Here is a 23,823-nt window from a genome sequence, read left to right on the forward strand (position 1 = left end):
CCTTTTAAAATGCTGAAATTTTGCATCAAAATCAATACATTCCATTAGAGTCACTAAGTTCAGTGGATATGCTCAGTGGAGTAAAACCCATATGAACTGGCTATGTCAGGCTACATATGCAAGAGAAGCATTGTTCTACGTCAGTATTTTGTCATGTTTTCTCTGGGATTGTTACATAGAGTTCCAGGACATACCACATATCCAAGTGGCTGAGATAATGGAAGGGAAAAAAAGTACTTTTTCAAATCATTCAACCGAGTACAAAAGAAACACTGAATCTCTGAGTAATTCCAGTGAGGGCTGGTTTATTTAACCTTGGTAATGGACTCCATGCTTTATCTGTATATAAAAGGACAGGTTTGACAGGGCACACAGCAGCCAGATAAGTCTTTATTATTCCCTGACTCGTCTACTGTAAACTGCCCACAAAATGGCATGTTTTTTCAGTTTAATTTTCCATGTAATGTTGGTTTGCATGGCTCTCCCAAGTTTTTCAGCTGATGAAGCCAGACATTTCAACTGTAAGTAAATCTTTTTTCATAAATGCGTGTGCTGAAATCTTTTTTCCCCTTAAGTATGTGGTAATCTATGATAACAGTTGAAGGATTGGAGGGATTAATTAAAATGCAGTTTTCTGTGTGCACTAAACTACACAGCAGTCATAGACTGGCAAGAGAGAACATAAAATCTTACTTATAATAAATAACTACTAATAAAGCATAATTAGGTTTTTATTCATTCCTGAGGTAAATATGTACTGGAATTGGAGAAGGGAGATAAAGTCATAGAAAAGGATAGTCAGCTTTCTTATGTTTCTTTGAACTTTTTTCTTCTTGTTTTGTATGGAAATTCAAAGTACTGTTTACACGTCAGCAGATTTACTACCAAGGCTGACACACTGACATGAAAAGTGAAAACTCTGCATACAAGGCTGTGGAAACCCTCTTGGTTTTTGTGTATTTATGTAATGACACTTTAGATACATTAAAATAACATATTTACTGACATCTAACATGCTACATGTAACACTTGTAATCAATATGGTTTGACAGGCAGTCAGTGGTAGAAAAAAGATCAGATCTTGTACTTGCATAAAAGTACAATTGTCACAGTGTAGAAATACTCCCTTACTGGTAAACCCCATTCAAATTCCTGCTTTCGTAAAAGTACATAAGTATTATTAGCAAAATGTACTTTAAGTATCATTGTAAAAGTACTCATGCAGCAGAAAATGTCCCTTGTGACACATTATATATGACATTATTACATTATCATTATTAATGCATTAATGCACAAGTAGCATTTTACTGTTGTAGTGGTATGGTGGGATTGGCTTTAAATACTTGATATACAGCAAGGTATTTAATCCAGTGGTTCCCAACCTGGGGCTCAGGCCCCTCTTCAAAGGGTCACCAGATAGATATGAGGGTTCCTGAGATGATTAATAGGGTGGAAAAGAAGACCAAAAAAAATTCTGCTACTTAAAATTTGTGTTCATTTGTCCTTTCTTTTTTGGTGAAATATTGGATAATTTGACCTCTTTCAGCCTACAGTTTTTTTTAAATGAAACCATCTGAAAGGTTTAAGTGGATATCACTCTGGTGGAACTGCTTACAACTCATAGACTTGTGAAACGTGTGGCAAGGGTTTTTAGGGGCCCGAAGTAAGGCACAACATTTCTCATTTCTCTCTAAAATGTACAGTAGAAGTAGAAAGTAGTGTCAAAGGGAAATACTCAAAGTACAAATGCTTTAAAATTGTATTTAAGTACAATACTTTAATAAATGTACTTAGTTACTTTCCACCACTTACAGTATACAGTTAATGTTCTGGTTACAGACTGAGAGCCCGTAATGCCATTTTAACTGATTTTTGTGCTTTTTTTTTATTTTGTACTGTATATCTTCCAGCCACATCTATCAGAGAATTGATTATCTCATCATATCAAGAAAGCCTTCAAATTGTAGATGAAGCCTTATTCCACTCTAGACAACGGTAATAAACTATCAAATGAATTAACATATTGTCTGTCTCTATTTTAACTGCAAAAAATACCTTCTCAAAAACCAACAGAAAAAAACCTATTTCTGTGCACAGACGGAGCACGCCCTCCTCGTCCACGCACATGTTTACATTCCTTCGGCAAACCGAGCCTGAGACCCTGGAGACTTCCCGAGCTGCAGAGGTTTTTCAAACAACTCTGCAAGTCCTAAAGAACAGAGCGAGACAGAGATATAAAAGGGATGTCCTGGCACCAGGTAGAATTGCTCTCTTTCATTAAATCGAGGATCTCACTGTTCAACAAAACATTAGAGACAGTTGGACACCTTGGACTCAAAGCAATAACACAACCACAATTTGCAATTGGTCCACTGCTACTTTTCTTACAATTTTAATAGTCCACCAGAACAACAGATAATTTAAATGGACACGGGCTACAAAAGAGGTATATTCTCAGTTATTGTTTCTCATTTGATAGTGTGTTTCCTCTCAGATTCTCTATGCCCTTAAAGCGCAGAAAGATTGAATTCCAGTTGATTTTTTTTTGTGTTAACTTTACTATGTCACTTTGCTATAGAGTTTCTGTCATGGGAGGATGTGGAGCTGATTGCAGAGCTGTCCCTTTGTCCACCTACAACACATCCAAACATCTGTCATCTTAACTCAAATTACCGTTCCATATCTGGAATCTGCAATAACAGGTAGATAACTGTCTTCTCACCTTTTGATAAGTCAAACAACCAGGACCATATTTTTATACAGTAAAAGACATTATAGTATAAGAACCAGTAATGGGAGGCAGATTCTTTCTGGAACTAAATCCAAAGTAAATCCAATTTTAGATAAACTATGTACAGTGAATAAATAAGCATTATCACCATTTGGGAAGAATGTTCTGAAAAGTGAGATGAGTTAAAAGCCATTTCTCATGGTTTTGGTAATTCCAACCACCACGTCTCTAAGCTGCTCTCAAATTAAAAAAGCAAGCACCCAGTTTCCCGTTTTAATGTCAAGCATGTTCTCTGCGAAATTGAAAATGAAAAATCCATCTCACATACAGTTTCATTTTTATTGTAGCACTTTGGTGTATAATAAAAACTATATGTCATTACAGTCATTAGAGATTTCATTCACTTTTAGCAGTAATGGTTCATTTTCAAACTTTAAAATGAAAATAAAACTTGGATTTTCAAATTAAATGTTGATTGCGCCATACTAGTATTTGCTATTTTAATGAATGATTTTATTTTAAAATTGGCAGTTGAAATTTCATTGCTCCTCTACTGTATGCTGCTTTTACCCAGCCCTTTCTCCTCAAAAATGCATTTACTTTATATACAACTAATTTGCTACAGCAAATGCCTGCATGTTTTAGAGGAAACATAAGGCGCCCAGATTATGTTCTTAATCATCATAATTAAAAATACTGTAAATCAATGTATCTGGCAAATTGCAAAATGTTTATACTGAACTTAATAAAATATTCACTGGCAAAATTGGTTTTTCTATAATATCCACATGGTTTTCTTTTGATACTGAAAAAGTCTATTCTACATTGAATCAAAGCACGAGATAAGGCACATTTGCTTTATTGACATTTAACCCAAAACAAAATCTATTTCTAATTTAACCAAAAAGCAGCTCAATTCCCCCTATTATAATGACAACTGAAGGGGAACATTACTGATTTTCAACATCAAATATTGTTTACAGGTGTTGGGCAGTACTACTGCATATATGACAAAGTTGTATGAAACCTTTTGTGGCTCCAGAGGGAGCTTTGTGAAGTCTTATATATTGCTGAAATTGATGACACTTGAGTCAGCGTAGGTTGGGAATGACAATTCTTCAAAAAAAAAAAAAAAAAAAAATCTGGGCGTGTGGAGTTAGAAAGAAGTGAACTGACCAGACCTCTGTAGCCTGCTGCTCATCTCTGCTTGAGACTAGAGGCTCATAAGCCACTACTAGCATAATACACCCTAACCTCTGACTAAAGTGTTGGCAGTAGACATTGCATTGTGGTTAATGTAGTTACCTGGTTTTTGCAAGGAAAAGGATCGTGTGGAATAAAAAAGATGATATCTCTGGTTTTGCTGCATCGATTCTGACCCTTTCCTTTATTAACTGTCCATCCTCATCTGAAGGTCGGATCAACTCTGATCGGACTGTGGCTTCTTCTTTGTTGTATTTATATCAGCCACTGTTGTTGCTTCTCTAACAGCAAGGGTTTGCTGAAAAAAAACCCCACATATCAGCATATGGTTTTTCCAAAGAAAGAAAGGTACCTTCATACTGTATGATCAAAAAAGCAAAAGCACTGCACCTGTATCACTATTGTATCAACCAGTGATAGAGAGTATCAAAATATTTAGCAAATCCCTCAATTAGCTAACCTAGCCTAAGTAGTTGATATTGATTAGACGTTGGCCAAAATGTATTGTCTTAAACTCTCTCTGGCCATTTGGAGAAAGCCAAATGCTGTTGCATTCAGTGATTGCATATATTGTTTTGTATTGCAGCATTTCTGGACATGCTTCATGATTCTTTTTGTCAGGCATAATCCTCTCTGGGGAGCAGCCAACACTGCCTTGGTCAGATGGCTTCCAGCTGAATACGAAGACGGAGAGAGAGAACCCAAGGGTTGGAACCGAGGACGGCTGCATAATGGATTCCAACTTCCCCCGGTAATCTACAAAATGTTGGTCTGACGGACACAAAAGTCTTGGTGGAGAAATTAGAAATGAAGCAAGCCCAACCCCGCAAACCTGAGTTAATGTTGCATTCCATTTATTTTCCTCACCTGTTTTACAGCAGATAAATTCCACAGCAATTTAGGAACAGCAGAAGTGTGTGTGAGATGACACAGATTACAGCTGCATTTGAATATTATGGCCTTTAAAAGACATTATTTCCATAGCTTGAGAGGAGCTGATTTCCAGTCGTGTGGATAAACATTATTTCTCTCAAACAGAAGATGAAACTGTTACGCTGATATTTGCATTGAATTTAAGTCTTAATTTATGCACTCATTACCACACAGTGAGAGTGAGGTCTTTTAGAGGCAGAACTCATGAAATATGCATCAGTTGTATCCAGCCAGCAGTTTACATCCATATATAGGAGCTATAATTTACCAGTGTTTTAGATAATTAATAATCTTTGATCCTAACCTTTCCATTTCTTATAAAAGAGGGTCAAGTTAATCATATCTTGGGTGCCTAATGTACTGGATAACTCATTTTTAATCAGTTGCCAAAGTCTTTTTGATTTGATATATTAGGACATGAAAGAAAAGGAGTTGGCCAGAACATATCACAGCCTGTTTTTTTTAGCTTAAGCTATTTATCTATTTATTATATAAGTTAAGGATTTAAAAAATGAACTAATTTACACAAACAAGTTATTATCCATCATAACCCCTGACTGGGACACGAAAGGCCTTCCCCGGAATGTGTGTTCATTTCCATTTATGATGAAAACACTGACTGATAGATGGCAAGTCATGAGAGATGGTTGGAGGAAAATGCATTTGCACACTGTAAAACGTAGTACTCAGTGTCATCCAAAATAACAAATCCTACTGTGTCAACAGCCAAGGGAAATCAGCAAGAAAATAGTGAAGAGCTCCTCTAAAAGAAAAGATGACATCTATTCTCACCTGCTGGTAGAGTGGGGGCAGTACATTGACCATGACATAACCTTTACCCCTCAAAGCACCGGCAGTGCTGCTTTTTGGACTGGGATGGACTGTTTGAACATGTGTGAAAATGTGCATCCATGCTTTCCCATTCAGGTAAACTGAAAGCACAACAGTCTTTCTACATTTTGCTTATGTATCGTGATTGCCTTTATCGTGATTGCTCTCTTGTCACAGTCCTGTATTTGAAAGAAATAGTTCCACATTTTGGGAAATATTATTCGCTTTCTTGTTGAGAGTTAGATGAGAAGATTGATACCACTCTCCCATCGGTACATTCAATATAAAGCTAGAGCCAGCAACTGGTTACCTTAGCATAAAGACTGAGCAACTGGACTTATTGACTTCCCACACAACCAGTGGAAACTCCAGGAATTTACTGCTCTTGATAAAGAAATAGCCCCACACACAACTATCCTTAAAAACCCAAATTAAATGTACAATTTTGTTTTTGTATCGCTTAAACAAATGAAATATAACACATTTATTAGTGAGTTTTAGAGGTGTTGGTAGGTGAGTTTTGTTACCATTGGACAGAGCCAGGCAGGCTTTGTCCCCCTGTTTCCAATTTATGCTGAGCTAAGCTTGGGCGGACATATGGGACAGACATAAGAATGGTCAATCTTGTCATCTAACAAGAAAACAGAAGAACTATTCCTTTAAAATTCCATGCTCACAGCAACAGATACATTTCATAGATAGCTCAACAGTATTTTATGCTGCTATTGAAACAGCTTGTCGTGAATTATTTTGTCTTCTCTACAGACACGTGAAGAGCTCTCTGGTGCACAAGGCTGCATGCCATTCTTTCGCTCCACACCAGTCTGCTTTGTCAATTTTGGTTCAGATATTGGACAAGCTCTGCAGCGACAACAGATGAATGCCATCACATCGTTCATTGATGCTTCGGTTGTGTATGGCCACACTCCAAAGCTGGAGAGCTTCCTCCGTGACCTCTCTGGCCTTAATGGGAAACTTACTGTCAACAACCAATTCAAGGATCCAAAAGGAAGACCTTACCTTCCTTTCGTAGCCACTCTGCCGTCAACCTGTCACCAAGATCCGCAGGGGGGGAGAGTGGATTGTTTCAGTGCTGGAGACAGTCGGGTCAACGAGGGTATACCCCTTACCGCTTTGCATACATTGTGGCTTAGGGAACACAATCGAATTGCAGAGGTACTGAAACGCATTAATGGTCACTGGAGCCCAGAGATGATATACCAAGAAACCCGCAAGATTATTGGAGCCCTGCACCAGGTATGTGACTAGTAACTTAAATTGTATTATTATGCCAAAATTATGCCATTATCGATCAATCTGCTGATTTCTCCACAAAATGTCCAGAAAAAAATGCAAAAATCCGTCCATTTGTCAGAGCCTGAGCTGACACATTTAAAGGAAATGTTGATATTTCAGGTAGCTTGCTGAGATTTAGATGAGAGGATTTATACAACTTGTATGTCTGTACATTAAATATAAAGCCGGGAGACAGTTAGCTTTGCATAGAGACCTGAAGCACAGCCTAAGAGTTAGCCTGGGTCCGTCCAAAGTTAAAAAATAAATGAACCCACCAGCAGCTCTTAACTTTCTTAATTAACTTTTCATCTTGTTTATCTAAACCAGAGATGTTAAAAATGAAAAGTTTAAACTTTACAAAATGCTGATTTGGACAACCTGAAGTCAAGTGCACAAGTGAAGAAATAGTTCCAGCATGTAATTCTAACTACAAATTTTTCTTTTTGAAATTTCTGGTGGGGGTGATATCCATCTCCTCACCTAACTCTTGGCAAGAAGACAAATAAATTGTATTTCCCAAAATGTCAAACTATTCCTTTAAATGGCTTGACCAGCAAGTCAAAACCCAAGATATTACCTCTACAACTGTAGATCAACTGTTGATCTATCATGACTAGAAAACCACAAATATTAACATTTGAGAAGCAGAAACCCTTTTGTCTATAGAATGACTTCAATCAGCTAATGAGTATTAAAATTGTTGCTCATTAATTTTCTTTCAATCAATTACTTATTTTAGCTCAAATTTTTTTAGCTCAAATTCAGTGAGTAGTGATATAAATCTAGTACTGTTTCTTCCATGCAGAGTAGAAATCAACCCTCTGTGCCAAATATTTTAATTTTAACTTTTACAGCTAGAGCAAAATGTTACATCTGTAACATCAAAAATTCATCCAACTTAAAAATAAGTGCAAAAAGTATGTTTAAAAAGTGGCTTTTGGTCACCCGTTACTTGCAAAACAGCCTCTGAAAAGTAATTCAGTTCTTCAGGTCGAGATGCCCTAAATGCTTTTAAACAATTTAGCTTAACTTGCAAACTTTCCAGAAAGAGTCACCTAAGATTATCAAAGAAAAAAACACGTTTGTTTTTCAACCTGCTTGTCAAGTCATAATCATAGGGATGGCATATCAATAATGAATAGATCTGTACATTGCTGTAACCACCTGTAGCAATAGTTAAGTAGTTTCCTGCTGCAACCACTGTCATTACTGACCACTGACATGGCAGGTCCATGTTTTTCCTGTAGTTTCTGTGCTGCAGTGGGTTTAACAATGAACGGATTTTGTTGGACTACATGGAGTAGAGCAGATCTTCCTTACTATTTACATGCCCATTACCCCCCATGAAAACACCATTAAAAAGGCAGGAAGATCAAATTCCATACTGGTGGTGTAAAGGCTAATTGTGATACAGAGGCAATGATAATTAGAAATCAAATGGAGGTCATGCTGTGGTTGGTATTTGGTCAGGACTAGTAGAATTTTGATTGATTCACATGAAGAGTTTGTGGACTGTTTATACCTTACAATCTGGATGTACTGCACTAGAGCACCATTACTGTTAGATACTGTTGGTGACGATTGGAGACACAACTGTGTGATGATAATAAAGCAATTCACTATCATTGCCATAAAGTCTCTATTGAGGAACACAAATGATGCCTGAGGGGGAACAACTAATCTAGCCTTCATGATTGTGGAAATTTATTTGATCTGCAGATGCCAGTTGCAATCACATGTTATTAAAGAAGCTCAAACTGATATCAAGGACGTAAGGAGGGGTGCTGTTGATGTGTTGTTTGAAAGGACACAAGAGATTATTTCTATTGTGAGGTAAACATGACTCAGGGTCATTAAAGGGTTGACAATGAAGAGAAAAATTTGCCTTGACTGGAACCTTTGCAGAGATGAAAATTTAATTCTTGCATTTATTGTTTTGATTATACAATGCATAGGATTGATAGAAATATAGTAACAGTTTACAAAATCAATAAGAAGATGAATTCATTTAGAGTTTTAAGACCTGATTTTAAAACTGTGCTGTGCTGCAATCTGTTGAATTTATAAAGCTGGCTAACCACATAGTTCTGAATAGGGGTAGGGTAATTTATAAATTATGTCGCCAAAATTACATTGACCGTTTTTTAAATTTCCCTTTTTGTACATATGCATTTAAAACAGTACATTTTGAATCAAAAGGGAAACACATCATGCAACTCTCAGTATTTACATCAGCCTCGGTACATTCATTCAGTACAACTCAGAGCTTTCCAGCATTTTGTAAGCACTTGTTTGTAAGTTTAGCTTTTGCTATCATAATGTAATAATTTAAGCCACTTGGAGTGAATAATATTGAATCATTAAACAGTACATCAGTTATTTCCAGGAATTCAAATGGCAGCAGCTACATTCCACTAATGAGCACAAGATGAATATTTCACAAAAGAAAAATGCTAAAGCAAAATGTATCAGAAAATAGTTGAGAAAACAATCTAACCATAGCATTTGATGATATCAAATGATTTTCCATGAACATGAACTGTACAAACACCATCTGCTGATGAAGATCATATCATATGATTGAAAGCCCCAGAACAGCTACTAAATGGACCTTGTGGTGATATTGTTTCTGAACTGCTGTTACCAGGGTCAAGAATGAACTTTGAATCTTAGTTATTGTAAACCATATGACATCATTGCTAATGGATGTAAACTAAATTGTCTAGCTAGGAGCAGCAAGGATGCACTCATCGTGAACAAAAACTGATAAAGATGCTGGTTATAGTGAGTGTGGCACGACTGCTTGTTTTCGTAGCATTTATATGATGTCTGAAATGCAAGTTGAGCAAGGCAAGATAAAGCTAAATAGTGGAAAACGTCTTCTATATGAGAAGCTTTCTTCTGATATAATTGGTTTAAAATTTGTATGAGCCCGATAGCTGCTGTTTCAAGTCTGATGTTTGTAAGAATCCACTAGGAATCTGCTGCTTTTTTTGCTGTCTCAGCAGAAGGATCTTTTACAAATCACCTCAGTTGTGACGCTGCAGTTCAAAGTGACTACAATCAAAATCTTTTGTACTAACAATTGATTACATGACTACATGTACATGGAAGACTTTACTAGTGATGAAGGCAAAGAGAATGATCACCCAACTCTGCTTTTTTTTGTTCACTCCCACAGATCTCACAGTGACCTTTGGCCTCAGCAGGCAGCCGTTTTCAGTGAAAAAGCTCTAAAACCTACTACCCTACACCATATGGCAGACAGACATAGTTAGGCTAAGCTGGTGTAGTGTTTAGCAGCTAAAGAGCCAGATGTTTCCCTTTGGAGTTGGTAGAGACCAAAGCAGAGATAAAAGAGAGGGAGTAGTGAAAGTTTGGAGGAAACAAGTCCAAATGAATACTAATGTTACTCCATACAATATCTGCAGGATGTATGAACAGGCAACTGTATGTTGACACATTCGCCATATCAATTTATAAGATAATGGTATGTTTACAGATTCTTTCTGCTGCCCCCAAATGGCAAGTTTAATGAAAGTCTATTTTGAAATATGTGGAGTTCTACCACAAGCTAGGCAAAATTTTATTCCCACCCTGTAGATTATTGCTGATGAGAATCAAATAATGGATTGTATGACTTAGATATTAACCTTGTTTATGTGGTTTGTGGTTCTTTCCTTTCTTTTTAAATCAGAAAAAACTGCCTCTGTGTTTCAAATTAGAAACATGAAACATGGATAAATATATATATATATATATATATATATATATATATATATATATTTATATATATTTATATATATATATATAGAGAGGAACATAAATCTGTAATCTTTCAGATTTTTGGGGGGGCTTACATTTAACTACAGAAATGGATTGACAACTGCTATTTTCAAGTGACTCAGGGACAATACCAGAGGAAAGAGATTTACAATTTTAAAAAGTGATGGGTCTAAAGTGGAGGGGGTTCTTTAAATAATTTGTAAGGATGAAGGATAAAAGGCAGGTACTATAAAGGATTTACATACTCCAGCTATAACCACGACCACCTTGCAAAATCCTCGTATTGGAAGTGGAGTGAAAAGTAAGGGACTATCTGGTCTGACCAGGTTGCAAACCGACAGACTGTAACCGTATCCATTTTTTCATATAAAAACAATCTCAAGGCTGCGATGAAGAATAAAGAAGTACCAAAGCTCTATGTTTGTGTTTCTCAAGAGAAGAATGTAGAATTTAACAAAATGTTTGTACTTTATTGCCCAGCTACCAGTAGATCATTACTACAGGCAAGCTCCACTTAAGTATATTAAATAATAGTAAACAGTCAAGAAGTAAACTAGTCATACCAAGTCAGCACACACTCAACATGACTTCCTGTGACAAAAGAAACAGATCGTCAGACTCAGATATACAGTAGTTTTAAGTGCTGTACAAAGATTAAGGAAAGCAAAACACTTCCATTGAAGGTACACAACAGAATCACTGAACCACAACTATAATTTCATTTTTTTAGAGATCCTTTGAACCTTTGCCAGTGTGTTTGCCATCAAGTTGTCATCAAATATCTCAGTAAGCCACGACAGTAAGCCAGCAGGACTGTGCCAGGACACTGAAACTAGGCCGATCTAGTAGATCTACTGTATATTGTTTTTAATATTAGCATCAAAATCTTTGCCTTTAATGTGAAAACTTTGCTAGTTATCCAATCTTACTGAGAAAAAAAAGGCATCCAACTCTGCAAACCCTTTTCAGCTTTTGCAGCTGTTCCCAGGAAACCAGCTCACACAGGACGAATGTAATGTAGGATGCTGTTTTCACTCTGCATTCTTCTTGACAAGTCACTGAAAAAGCACTACTTTAATGACTTAAAATATGTACTCTCACAGTAATTACTAACAAAAAAACTCACATCCAGGCCATGGGTTGTGTAATTATTCAGGAAATGAAACATTACTGTTAGAAGTGTTTTAAGGCTGGTGCTATGAGATGGATGTCAGTGGATGTGTGTCTGCTTAAGCACGTGTTCTTACCGTCTATATCTGTCGGAATATATGGAGTTGCAGTAATCTAACCAGGATATGATAAAGGCACGGATGTTGGTGTTCTTTGCAGATAGTAAGGATAGAATTTTTGAAATGTTGCAAACGTGATGGAAGCATGATTGGTCAACAGTTTTCACATGATGGTTAAAATTAAGCTTGTTGTCAAAGATAACGACTGAGATTTATAAAATGAGATTTAATGCAGGATGACAAAGAACCTAAGTGGGGGGACGTGATCAGTGGAAGAGTGTGGGCCTCATGATAATAACTTCCTATTTATTTGAGTTTCATTGAACAAAGTTTTCTGCCACTTTGAGGCAGGATTATGTTTGGCGCAACTGTCTTATGTTGTCAGAACCCAAAGAGAAATACAGTATATGTTCATAAAAATGGAAACATATGGTGCTTTTGAAAGATTTGATCTAGAGGTACTATAGCATATAAATGGAGAATAATAATGGACCAGGGAAAGAACCCCGAGGCCTTCCATGAGTGAACTGGGTAGTGGAGGATTTACAGTCGCCTATGGCCATACAGAATGTCCTTTCAGAGAGACAGGAATAAAACCACTCTCCAACTGTACTTGATATCCATAGCCAGTGCTTAAGGCATTTAGTTAAGATCAAGTGGTCAACAGTATCAAAAGCCGCAGTAAGATCTAAAAGCAGTAAAATGGATGTTTGGCCACAATAGGCTGCTAAAGGAACTCTAAGGGCTGTGACCCAATCTAAAAATCCAATGAAAAAAGATCAGTCCTAAACATTAACATCTAGTCAGTGAGCTGCTCTGCTGCTATTTTTTCCAAGACCTTAGACCGAAGGCTAAGATTATATGTCAGATGGAAGTTATTTAAAATGGAATGATCTATAGATGGCTTTTTGAGAAGTGCTTGAACTATGGCTAATTTAAAATATTCAGGCCTTTTACCAGTAGTAAGCAGGAAATTGATTATGGCTAAAATAAATGGACAAATATCTGATAGAAGGATGTATTATGTGGTCTATCCATTCTATGGTCATAAGTTATTCTTGTAATGCAAGATAACATTCAGTAAAAATCTCACAATCTTTTCAAAATGCGTTTAGGATTGGATATTGCTCTGAGAAAACACTGAAAGAGGCCAGAGGGGAGCCGGCAGGTGAAACTCTTCATATTTTCTTTCCAACTGACTTTGTGGGGGCAGCCACTTGAAAACAGTAGGTTGAGGGAGGGGGAGGAGACTCTACAAAGCTTCCAGAAAAACAATTGGAAAGGTTAGAGGCTATTTCAATATAAAGTGAAAGCCTATTATTTGCAGGAAAAAGGAAATACAAATGATCAACTACCAGCATCTGAGCTCATTTTAACTTCTCAGTTGTAGTGCACACAATTGTAGAGCACAGTTGTCAAGGCTATAGCTTATCCACCATGTAGTGTAGAGGAGCAATATCATTATGTTCTCTTTAGTTTTTAAGTGGGCAGAAGGATAGCAGAAGGATTATGTAAAAAGCTTTGACAGTTTAAAGGGCCAGACCTTTGCTGTTTGGAGTGTTTCAGTCCATTAAGTAAGAGACTTGACTGCTGAGGAGCACTGCATTTTTGAGCTTAGCTGCCAGAAAATAAGATCAAAAGACAAACATAAAGCAAAAGTGGACAGTAGAAACAAAGAATAATGTAAATGTTGCTAATTTCTTGTATTAAAGTGATAGTGCAGCAATTTGTTAACGGATTTCCATTAAGATGGGTGGGCTTGCGATAATTAAAAAGAAACTCCACACCCCTCATTTTTAAGACAAACTTCCGGTCATACGTTTATAGTCTCTAACCAAAACAGAGATAACCCTGATGATATAATCAGAAGGGTTTTTTTTGGTCATCAATATACTTAGTTCCTTTCCACCACTGCATGGATGACTGCTGCCCTGACACTGACTCCTCATAGCAGACCAGAATAATCGGAAGCACTGCTGCCTGAACAACACGAGTCAGTCTAGGATGTGTCCTCCTGTCACAGTTGACAGGGTGTGCATCAGTTTCAGTTTGTGCAGATTTCTGCTTGCAGATCACTAATACTAAATAAACACATATTAGAACACAATATTTAATTCTCTCTTGAGGGTTCCAGTTGGTATTGTTTTTAGTAGTTTTTTTATACTCTAGGAATCTAAGCCTGCACTCAAATCAGTCACACAGCAGTTTGAGACTCTTGCTATTCAGTGAGTCATTTCAGCTGATGAAGTTAAGTTATCCAGTCTTTGCTATCATTCTTGCCTTAACAATTAAGAACAGCCAACATGACATTTCTCAGTAGCAAGGTTGGTGCTGCCACTAATCTGTCTTTACACTAGATTGGAGGCAGCACTATTTCTTAAAAGGTGTCTTCAAAGCAACAGTAGGTGAATTCTGTCAGGTACTAAATCTTAGTTTTGGAACTTGAAAACTGACACCAAATGAGTCCAACTAATGTGCGTATATTTGAATCTGTGCGCTAGCATGCATGCGCACTGTATGCATTTGTGTGATACTTTATGTGTTAAGATTCTGGTGGTGAAGTGAGGCCTTTATAAATAATAATGAGGGCAGATGAAATTCACTGCAGTGACCTGCGAGGGAACAAATGTGCATTCATATACCCAACTCGGGATATTACAGGAATACTCCTCTCACTGGAAATCCTATAGGAATTCCTTTTAGCTGTATGCATACACATGCACAAGATATTATTAATAATAATTCCAGACAGGATACATTGTGGTTATCTGTTAAGTGATGTTCTTATCCATACTCCATGAGGTAAATTCTGTGGCTTTATAGCCTGTAAGTGATGCCCACAGTCCTTGGTTTTAAGGTTTTTTTTTTCTGACTACCTAGAGATCCTTTTTGCTTTGTGATCTCCCATTTCTTTTTTGACTTTCAGATCATAACCATGAGAGATTATGTTCCAAAAATTATTGGCCCGGAGTCTTTTGAACATTACATTGGACCCTATGGGGGATATGATCCAACTATGGACCCCTCAGCCTCCAATGTGTTTGCCACGGCTGCATTCAGGTTCGGCCACGCTACCATCTCACCAATCTTCAGGAGACTGAACGAGAGCTACCAGGAACATGAGCACTTCCCCCACTTGAGACTACATGACACATTCTTCAGTCCATGGAGAATGGTCAAAGAAGGTCAGTATACACTTATGAAGCTGCCTATTGGAACTAAGAGCATACCCTGCAAGCACACTAGACACAACATAAGAAAAGGGAATGGGGAGGGAATGAAAAAAACACCTTATTTAGGTCAGCTGCAGTGTTGAAAGTCTGTCTTCGTGTTACAATTGGTTGCTTACAATTCTACTGACTCACACATGTTAGACCACTGAATAGACATATTTTTAACTACAGACTATGGAAACCTGCAGCAATATGTCATACCAAGTACATGGCCTATACAGTGTGCTCCATTTTACACACTGCAGGGACCTTTTCCACTAATTATCAGTACATTACAAACTGGGTCTTATTCTCATTATCGTGACCATTCCAATCATGGATATTGCTAACTTTGCACTCACCACCTCTGTTGTGGAGATTCAGTTAACACACACTGCAACAAAACAGCGTATATTGTGACAAGAAGTTTTGAACTCCCTAAAGCTTTTGGAATATACTTAAATCCCCCCTTCAGCATGTGTTTTTTGCTGATTTTTACTCCACTTGGTTGTTCGGCCTTCACTGTGCAGAATGATGTAGGTGCAGGTCAATACTATTCATCTCCTGAAGTGGAAAGTTTTTCTGTGCTCACTTTAAATCTGAGTTTAAGTAGTGTACAAGCAGGATTTTGTGACGTTGTAACTACATTTGAGGTTAGTCACAGTCCTAGCTAACACAATGTGTGATGTGGAGACCTGAAACCTCCAGTGTCCAGCAATTAACTGTCTGAAATGAAAAATATAAGGAGCAGATCAAGTTTTTAAGAATTTTTAACAAGGTAAAACAACTTTTTTTTTCCACCCAATTTTTCAAAGTGTGGTATTTTCACATGTCTTAAAACATGTCTGGAGGATCTTAAAATCTTATTTAAATAATTTCAAGTGCTTGTCACTGAATAAGACGGAAAGAAAACAGAAAAAATCCTGCTGGATTAGCTACTGTAGCAAACTGCATAGAGATAAACTCAGAGGAAACCAGACTAGGTGCCTTTATTCTCAGTAGTAATGTCAAACGGTATGCCTCCTACTGTAGTTGTTCAGCTGTGTAACTTAGATGTCTTGAAATGAAATATAAAACACTTTTGTCATTTGCATCTCTCCCTCGTCTTTTTATTAATGCTAACCTGCCTCAAAAGTTAAAAAACAAAACAAAAACAATAACAAAAATCCAAAATGTCAACTGTAAAAAAATGTCAATAATTCGCACCTATTAGTGCCTTTATTTGATAGTTGACAGTCTATAGCAGAACAGGAAACAAAGGCAAAGAGAGAGGGGTATGATATACAACAAAGGTACGTATATGATAAAAGTATCATCACCTTCTACGTTGACATGGTGAACTTGTTTGCAAACGGTTGATTATCTAATCATCCAGCAGTCACAGAGCCACACGGCAGGCTGTGTACAGTGGGTTTTTAGAGCTTTTTCGCTGAAAACAGCTGCCTGCTGTGGCTTAAACCGATGCCATGTGAGCGGTGAGAGTGAACCAAAACAGTAAAGTTGGGATCCAGACAGTTGAACATGGGCTTTAACTGGCTATAAAGCTCTGCAAAGCTGAGGGGAGCTGCAGATTCAGCTGGTAATTCTTTGATTGAGTGACCTCTTTCACATTGTCTTTGTTCTCATGTTGTCATTTGATGCATTGTAGTTATAAAAAAATATTGATTGTAACCGCTTTAAAACTTTAAGATGCATTTTTCTTTTGTAAAAACGATTAGAAAACCATATACCACTGTTCTTATCAGTCCAAATTCATGTTGCTTAAAAAAATAAGAATATCATATCCCCATAAATTCAGAGCCCACAGTGTAGAAACTAACCACTAGAAAATATCTGTGCAAGATCAACAAAGGACAAGTTGATTACAACTGGTTTATCCACATAGTCAGCCTCAAGTTACTTTTCCCGACTGAGGCCCTCCCGAATCACAGAGCTCCTTACTCTGTGGGACCAACCTCGCTGCCGAGAAATGTCATGTTGGCTTTTTATTTGTCCACGATCCTGTTGCTTTCACTGCCATAAGCTTATGACCATAGGTGAGGGTTAGAAAAGTGTAGTCTTCTCAGCATCTAAGCTCAGCTCTCACCTCACCACTTCACAGAACCTCTGCATTACTGCAGTCATGTCCAACGCCACTTACACCTAAAGTACAATATGCTGCTAACACTCTGTTACATAGCAGAGTGCTGTGTCTGTCTCTTTGTGTGTGTGCAGTCCAATTACACAGTTACAGTAATGTCACAATGTAGCTATCTTTGAGTTTATGAACAGGATAGATTAAAGGTGTGAGCACATACACACCTCCACACAATGATCCTTCCAGCTTTCTATATCTTCTATCTTTTTTTGTTATTTAAGTTTTTACTGGCTTTTCTGTTCAAGAGAAATAGAAACAAATAACCTGATACAAAATACAAGAAATAAGGGATAAAGACAAACTTAACAAATTGACAGCTTCCTCTTAACAATGTTAAGACCAAAGAACACACATACAAGAACATTCTACTTGTATGTTAATTCATACAGAAAGAAATATTCATGAACAATTAAATGAAACATCAGAAAATAATTTAAATTATGGCAGGAGTGTAATGTTTAACTCTAACACACATGTTCTCCTTTTATGAAGGCCAAATCTGATTCCAAACAAGCAAATATTACTCTTTACAGTTGTCTTTAAAGTTGTCTCTCATCAACTCAAATGATGCATTCTTTTTCATTAAGTTAAGCCTTTCTCTATATTCAGGTCAGACTTTGCTTCTCCAGTTACGAAGGATAACTCTAGCAGCTGAAATAAACCCTGTTAGGCCTAGGGCAAATGCAGATTTGGAAATCTTAGTTACACAAGATGTGCAACCTAAGAGACAAATATGAGCTGAATGCTGAATGATTATAATTCTCAACATTGTACTCACTGAACACCTTTTGCTCCAGTGGCTGAAGTCCATACCTTGCTGCAGTGATACAGTGGTCAGTAGTTTTAATGCCGAGCACAAGTGTATTCCTTTTATGAAACTGTGTGTTGTTATGATAAACAGCACATTCATCCCCAACAGTCCATTCATGCTATTTGCTCAAATAAAACGGTTTGGGTAGCCTGGGGGACACAGCAAATCCAAGCTAAGGACTGATACACAAACCTGTTTTCTGAACAGAAAATAGAAAATAGATAGTTTTCTCTATCCAGAGAAAACTGTACCCATCCAACTATATATCCTCTGTTGTTCTTGTATTTTTGGTTTCATTTTTTACAACAGACATGCTGGATTGGTAAAAATAAATGTTAACAGAAAACATACTATTCTCAATATGTGCACTTAGAATATTCTTGCATCCCACGGAAAAAAAAGAAAATGCTATGTTCTATTAACCGTTTTTGTGTCTAGGTGGAATTGAACCAATCCTGAGAGGTATAATTGGAACTGCAGCAGCAGCCGTTAGTGCAAACACGCTGATGGAAGAGGAGATAACGGAGAGGCTGGTCGTCCCTAATATACTACAGCACATGGACCTGGCTTCAGTAAACCTGCAGAGAGGACGAGATCACGCTCTCCCAGGTTTGTCCTGGGCTTAGAGTCAGTGCCATTCAGTGGCATTCAGTTAAGCCTGTCAAATCAGAGTGACAATCAATAAGCCAAACCCTGTTTAATTCTAAAAGCTTAAGCATTTCCTTTATTATTCCCTATGTCAATACACTTAAGCCCTTTTTTTGTTGATAAATTTCTGATAACAAACCATCTCACTGTCAAGACATTCACAAACAAGGTGATGTTTACGGGTATTATACACTAACTTGAGTAGACAAGTCCTATAAGCAGCTTGTCTCTAAAATGTGCTGCTTCCTGCTTCTTTACAGTGATGACCATAAGAACTGAAGAATGATCCACCAACCCTGTATATATTTTTGTGGCTCATAAGTCACAAAGATGCCAAACTGAACTGGGTTACAAAAGGCTTAAAAGCTTGATATGAGTGTTTTCACACTGAAAGGTAAAAAGACCTCAAACAGCTCAGTCCAGTGACTGAATTGACAATGAGCTGACAGTCACAACATTCATACATGTGTGTTTATGCAGCGCTACCAGAAACCGTTTTAATGTTTCTGTAAAGCTATTAAGATTCTAAAAGAATAGTTTAAGATTTTGGGAATACAGAGGGCTTTTAGCCTAATAACAAGAAACAGGTGGGAAACAGCTAGCCTGGTTCACCCCGAAGGTAACAAAATTCACCTTCCAGCACCTCTTAAGCCCACAAATTCAAATTTTATATCTTGCTTGTTTAATCAAACCCCCCCCCCCTGCCCGGAAGCCTATGACAATATCCCAGGACGTCACTGTGCTAAGAAATAGTCCAGCAATTACCCTCTGTGAAAACATGACTTGTTGCTTTATATTTTGGTTCGTGTATGGATCAAATAAATGAGATATAACATGTTCATTTGTGAGTTTCAGAGCTGCTGGTTGGTGGATTTTGTTACCGTTGGACAGCTAGCTACTTTTTCCCCTATATTTCCAACTCAGCTAAGCTAACCATCTCTTAGCTCCAGCTTTGTATTTATCTGACAGACATGAGAGCGGTCTCAGTCTTCTCATCTAACTCTTGATGAGAAAGCAAACTGTGAACAAATACGTTTGTTTTCTTTTGTGCTGAAATTACTTTTTAGGATACAATGATTGGAGAGCGTTCTGTGGACTGAAGTACATTAAGACATTGGATGATCTCACAGAGGTTGTGAGAGACTACAAGGTTGCTGAGAAGATACAAAAAACATACAAAAATCTTGACAATATCGATGTATGGGTTGGAGGACTTGTTGAAAACTTTTTGCCAGGGTCAAGAACTGGTCCCCTCTTCACTTGCCTGATCGGAAAGCAGATGAAAGCGCTTCGTGATGGTGATAGGTACATTAATATTTGCTTAATTTAAAAAATGAAAAGAAATGAAGGCTTCAGTTGAACATATTTATTGAAAAGTTTCATTTTAAATGGCGAGATCAACCTTTTTCATTTTTCAGGTTTTGGTGGGAGGCTGAGGGTATATTCACCCAGCATCAGAAGGCTGAGCTTTCAAAAGGTTCTCTGTCTCGGATGATCTGCGACAACACCGACATAAGGGAAGTCCCCTATGATCCTTTCAGATTTGGGAAATACCCCTCTGATTATGTCTCATGCAATCATATACCATCAATGAATCTGGAAGCTTGGAGAGAAGAGAGGAGTGGAGGTGGGCTTGAGAAACTGTTGGGCTTGTCCTAGCTCTATTATTTAAAAAATCATACACATTTCTTCGAATTTTATCATTCCACTGCACATTAACATGAAAAACTTTTATCACTTATTCCAGACTTAGAGCAGTGTGGCTCTCCAACAAAGATAAAGAATGGGGATTTCATATTGTCCTCTACATCTGGCAAACTGGTTGCTCTGTACTCCTGTTACCATGGTTTCAAATTAAAGGGTGCTGCTTCAATAGTTTGTGAGCGAAATCGGTGGAGTGATCAACCCCCACAATGTACAGGTATGTGAACCATTGTTGACGTGTATTTGTTTGATAACATCTGTTTGTAGTGATGCAATGCTGTCTATGTGGAGTAATTTAACATGAAAGGGAGGTTCCACTGTCAGTTGGTTGATAGCCTATCCTTAATGTATGAACTGCTGCATATTTAAACATACTGTATACGGTGTACTCTCCTTTGTAAGATTTGGTTCAGCACCAAAGACATGCCTGAACACATACAGTATACAGTAAATCATCAGACCTGCAGTACTGTTGTACTCTTGTCTGGATGGTGCTTTACTGCTATCTGCTGGTGCTAATGGTGTAAAGGCAATGTTCCATAGGAAATATATTGGGAACAGGGGCCTTTGTGCAGCCCTGTTGTCTTTGTGCAACTTTGTCTTTGTCCCATTTGCATCAAAATGCAAAAAGTTAGATGGACTCTGAATGACATCCACTTTTTATGAAGACATCAGGTTTTGAATGAGGTTAATCCACCTTTCAGGCAGCCATTTATGTCAAAGGAATATAAAATGCCTTCAGAGACCTGAATCTTGGTTGAGACAGGTATTCCATTGCAGTGCACTGAGTGCCTTTTCAAATTTTTACAAATTTGATCACTGAGTGGTAACGGATTCGAGAGCAGGGGCTGTTTTCTTTTTATTATGATTTCCTTTTTTGACTAAAAAACTTCTAGGTAATTGTTTACAAAATTCTTTCAATTATTTCTGAGAAAATTTCCCATTATTATGTGTTGATATGAAATTTAATTTTAATATTTCGATAATATAATGATGAGAAAATAAAAAACAAACAATTTTGACTGTGATCACAAAGCCTGCAAATCTTTCTTGTGGCATTGTGATTGATGATGTCACTGGCAAGTGTAGGTGGGTCTCTCATTAATATGTCAGTATTGCTGAGGGATTTTAAGCCTTTCAAATGGTTCAGGCACTCACATAAAGCTCCTCTTGATTTAACGCCGATTATTCCAGCAGTCTATTCCCAGATACTGCAGATCATTTTACAGCAAACACTGCTAATAGCTCAAAGTTTATTTCCTGTTGAACTGTTGCTATTATCAACAGCTGGCATGAAGTGAACTTGGGTCTGAGGGGTTTCCTAGTAACATGTGTCTGTGAAAAGGTGTAAAATAAAGCATTTTAACATATTACTTAATACTGATAATATATAATCAATATTTTTAATGCAAAATTACAAGATATTTTATCTCATAATTATGAATAAAAATTCTCATATACAGTATTTCTCTCATAATTCTAAGTTAGGGTTTCTCACAATTATGGCATGCTAATTCAAGCTAAGTCAGTTAAGGGAGTCACAGCTACAGAAAACATGCAGCCTCATTTGTAGATTCAAAAAGGCAGGCAGCTAGTCTCAAAATAATACTCTTAAAAGTGGCTAAAAGGGATAGTTCGACATTTTAGGAATTTGGCCTACACTTATTTTCTTGCCTTTCTTGCCAAGGGTGAGATAATAAGATTGATACTGCTCTCACGTCTGTCGGGTAAATATGAAGCCACAGTCAGCAGCTGATTAGCTCAGTTTAGCACAAAGATTGGAAACAGGGAAACAGATAGCCTGGCTCTGTCTGTAAGTTATATCTCAACTGGAAGCAGTAACCAGCAGAGACTTCTGGAACTATCTTTCTGGAACTAGCTGTATCCTGCATTTTTCAGTCTTTGTGCTAAGCTAACCAGCTGCATGCTTTAGCCTTATATTTACCAGACAGATTAGGGAGTAGTATGAATCTCCTCATCTAACTCTTGACAAGAAAACAAATAAGCATATTTCCCAAAATGTCAAACTATTGCTTTATTTTAAGTGGTTCTGGAGTGGGTCCACTAAAATGAAGGATGGCTTAATTTAATTACAGTGTATTTCATTCACTCTGAAAATCTCTAACGGCCATGACAATGGCAGTTTGACTTGGTACAGATTTTAATTTTGGAAAGTGGCACTGATGTTACTGGATCTCCTCTTATACAGGGTTACACGATTAAATACTAAATCAGCACCAATAAACATCTTAATGCATGTGTTCCAGGCAAAAAATGTCATCAGATGGGCAACTGTTGCCTAATATATTTCTTTGAAGTGGCTGTGGGACAGTAAAAAAAAGGCTATTTCTATTCAATTGTTCTCCCCCTACTTTGTGTGTATAGCACCAGTACTTCAAAATCTGTCAACCTTCTGAGATAAAATTTGTCATGGAGTATGTGAGGAAATGTTGAGAAATGTGCTTTAGAGACAGAGGACAACACCATGTGTTTGGGCCATGAGCATGCATATTTTCCAGTGTACTCACTGAAGCTGGGTGTTAACACTACAACAACACCTGTCATTCTTTGTTAAATCAAAGTAAGCAAGCTAAGGCATGGAGAGGTTCATGGTATGGCATGGTTGATAGCTGTTGGCTGGCATCATTATTATGACGTGATATTTAAATTACAACACTGTTTTTTTTTCCCCCCAGGGAATCATCATTAAGTCGTTGACAACGCAGTGGATCCAGAAATGCTTCATAGTTTTATATTCAAACCTGGGAACATTGATTTCCTTGCTCTATGTATACTAAAGGATTTTGTTGATTAAGAATGTGTTTTTGGAAACATGGAATAAGACATGTTTTAAAATTGAAGAATTGTAATGATTCCTGGCAATATCCTGTAACTTGTTTGAAATTTGGTAGACTTTTAATCTCTGTCATTAAGTATAGTAAGTTTAATTTTATTCACCATAAAAATATACACACTAACCTGTGAGTCGAAGCACTTTTTCTCATGCTTTCCTTATACTGCATTTGAAATTGCTTTTTCTCTCTGAATGTGACAATAGTTTTCTTGACGACATTAGCTTCTGAAAACAAAACAAAACAAAACAAACAAATCAGGGCCTTGTGATTAAAACTCATACCACATAACCACAATGCACGCAGGCTGACTCCTGGACAAAAGACTTTTATTGCATATCATACCCCTTTCTCTTTGTTTCCTGTTACTTAACTGACAAGGCAAAATGCCAAAATGTAATATTGAAAAAAAAAAAACCTCTTGCTACATTTCCTAATTAATAAATCACT

At 37.3% G+C, this 23,823-nt stretch overlaps 1 protein-coding gene across 3 annotated transcripts; it reads left to right on the top strand.

Annotated features, from left to right (window-relative positions):
• Nucleotides 1–258: 258 nt before the first annotated feature.
• On the top strand, nt 259–23,506 carry tpo (thyroid peroxidase). 3 transcript variants are annotated; one of them, XM_040137150.1, is made up of 13 exons: nt 261–521; nt 1,911–1,995; nt 2,098–2,258; nt 2,579–2,702; nt 4,556–4,685; nt 5,594–5,794; nt 6,464–6,955; nt 14,936–15,194; nt 18,608–18,778; nt 19,885–20,122; nt 20,236–20,444; nt 20,565–20,738; nt 23,218–23,506. In XM_040137150.1, the coding sequence occupies exons 1-13, from the start codon at nt 431–433 to the stop codon at nt 23,229–23,231; spliced, it is 2,349 nt and encodes a 782-aa protein (XP_039993084.1). In that variant the 5' UTR covers nt 261–430; the 3' UTR covers nt 23,232–23,506. The 3 variants fall into 3 exon arrangements, with proteins under 3 accessions (XP_039993086.1, XP_039993084.1, XP_039993085.1); XM_040137152.1 differs by lacking the exons at nt 1,911–1,995; nt 2,098–2,258 and having other exon boundaries at nt 259–521; nt 4,521–4,685; XM_040137151.1 differs by lacking the exons at nt 261–521; nt 1,911–1,995 and having other exon boundaries at nt 2,145–2,446.
• The last annotated feature ends 317 nt before the right edge of the window (nt 23,507–23,823 follow it).

The sequence above is a fragment of the Xiphias gladius genome, chromosome 10 (assembly GCF_016859285.1).
Source record: "Xiphias gladius isolate SHS-SW01 ecotype Sanya breed wild chromosome 10, ASM1685928v1, whole genome shotgun sequence".
Classification (NCBI taxonomy): domain Eukaryota; kingdom Metazoa; phylum Chordata; class Actinopteri; order Istiophoriformes; family Xiphiidae; genus Xiphias; species Xiphias gladius.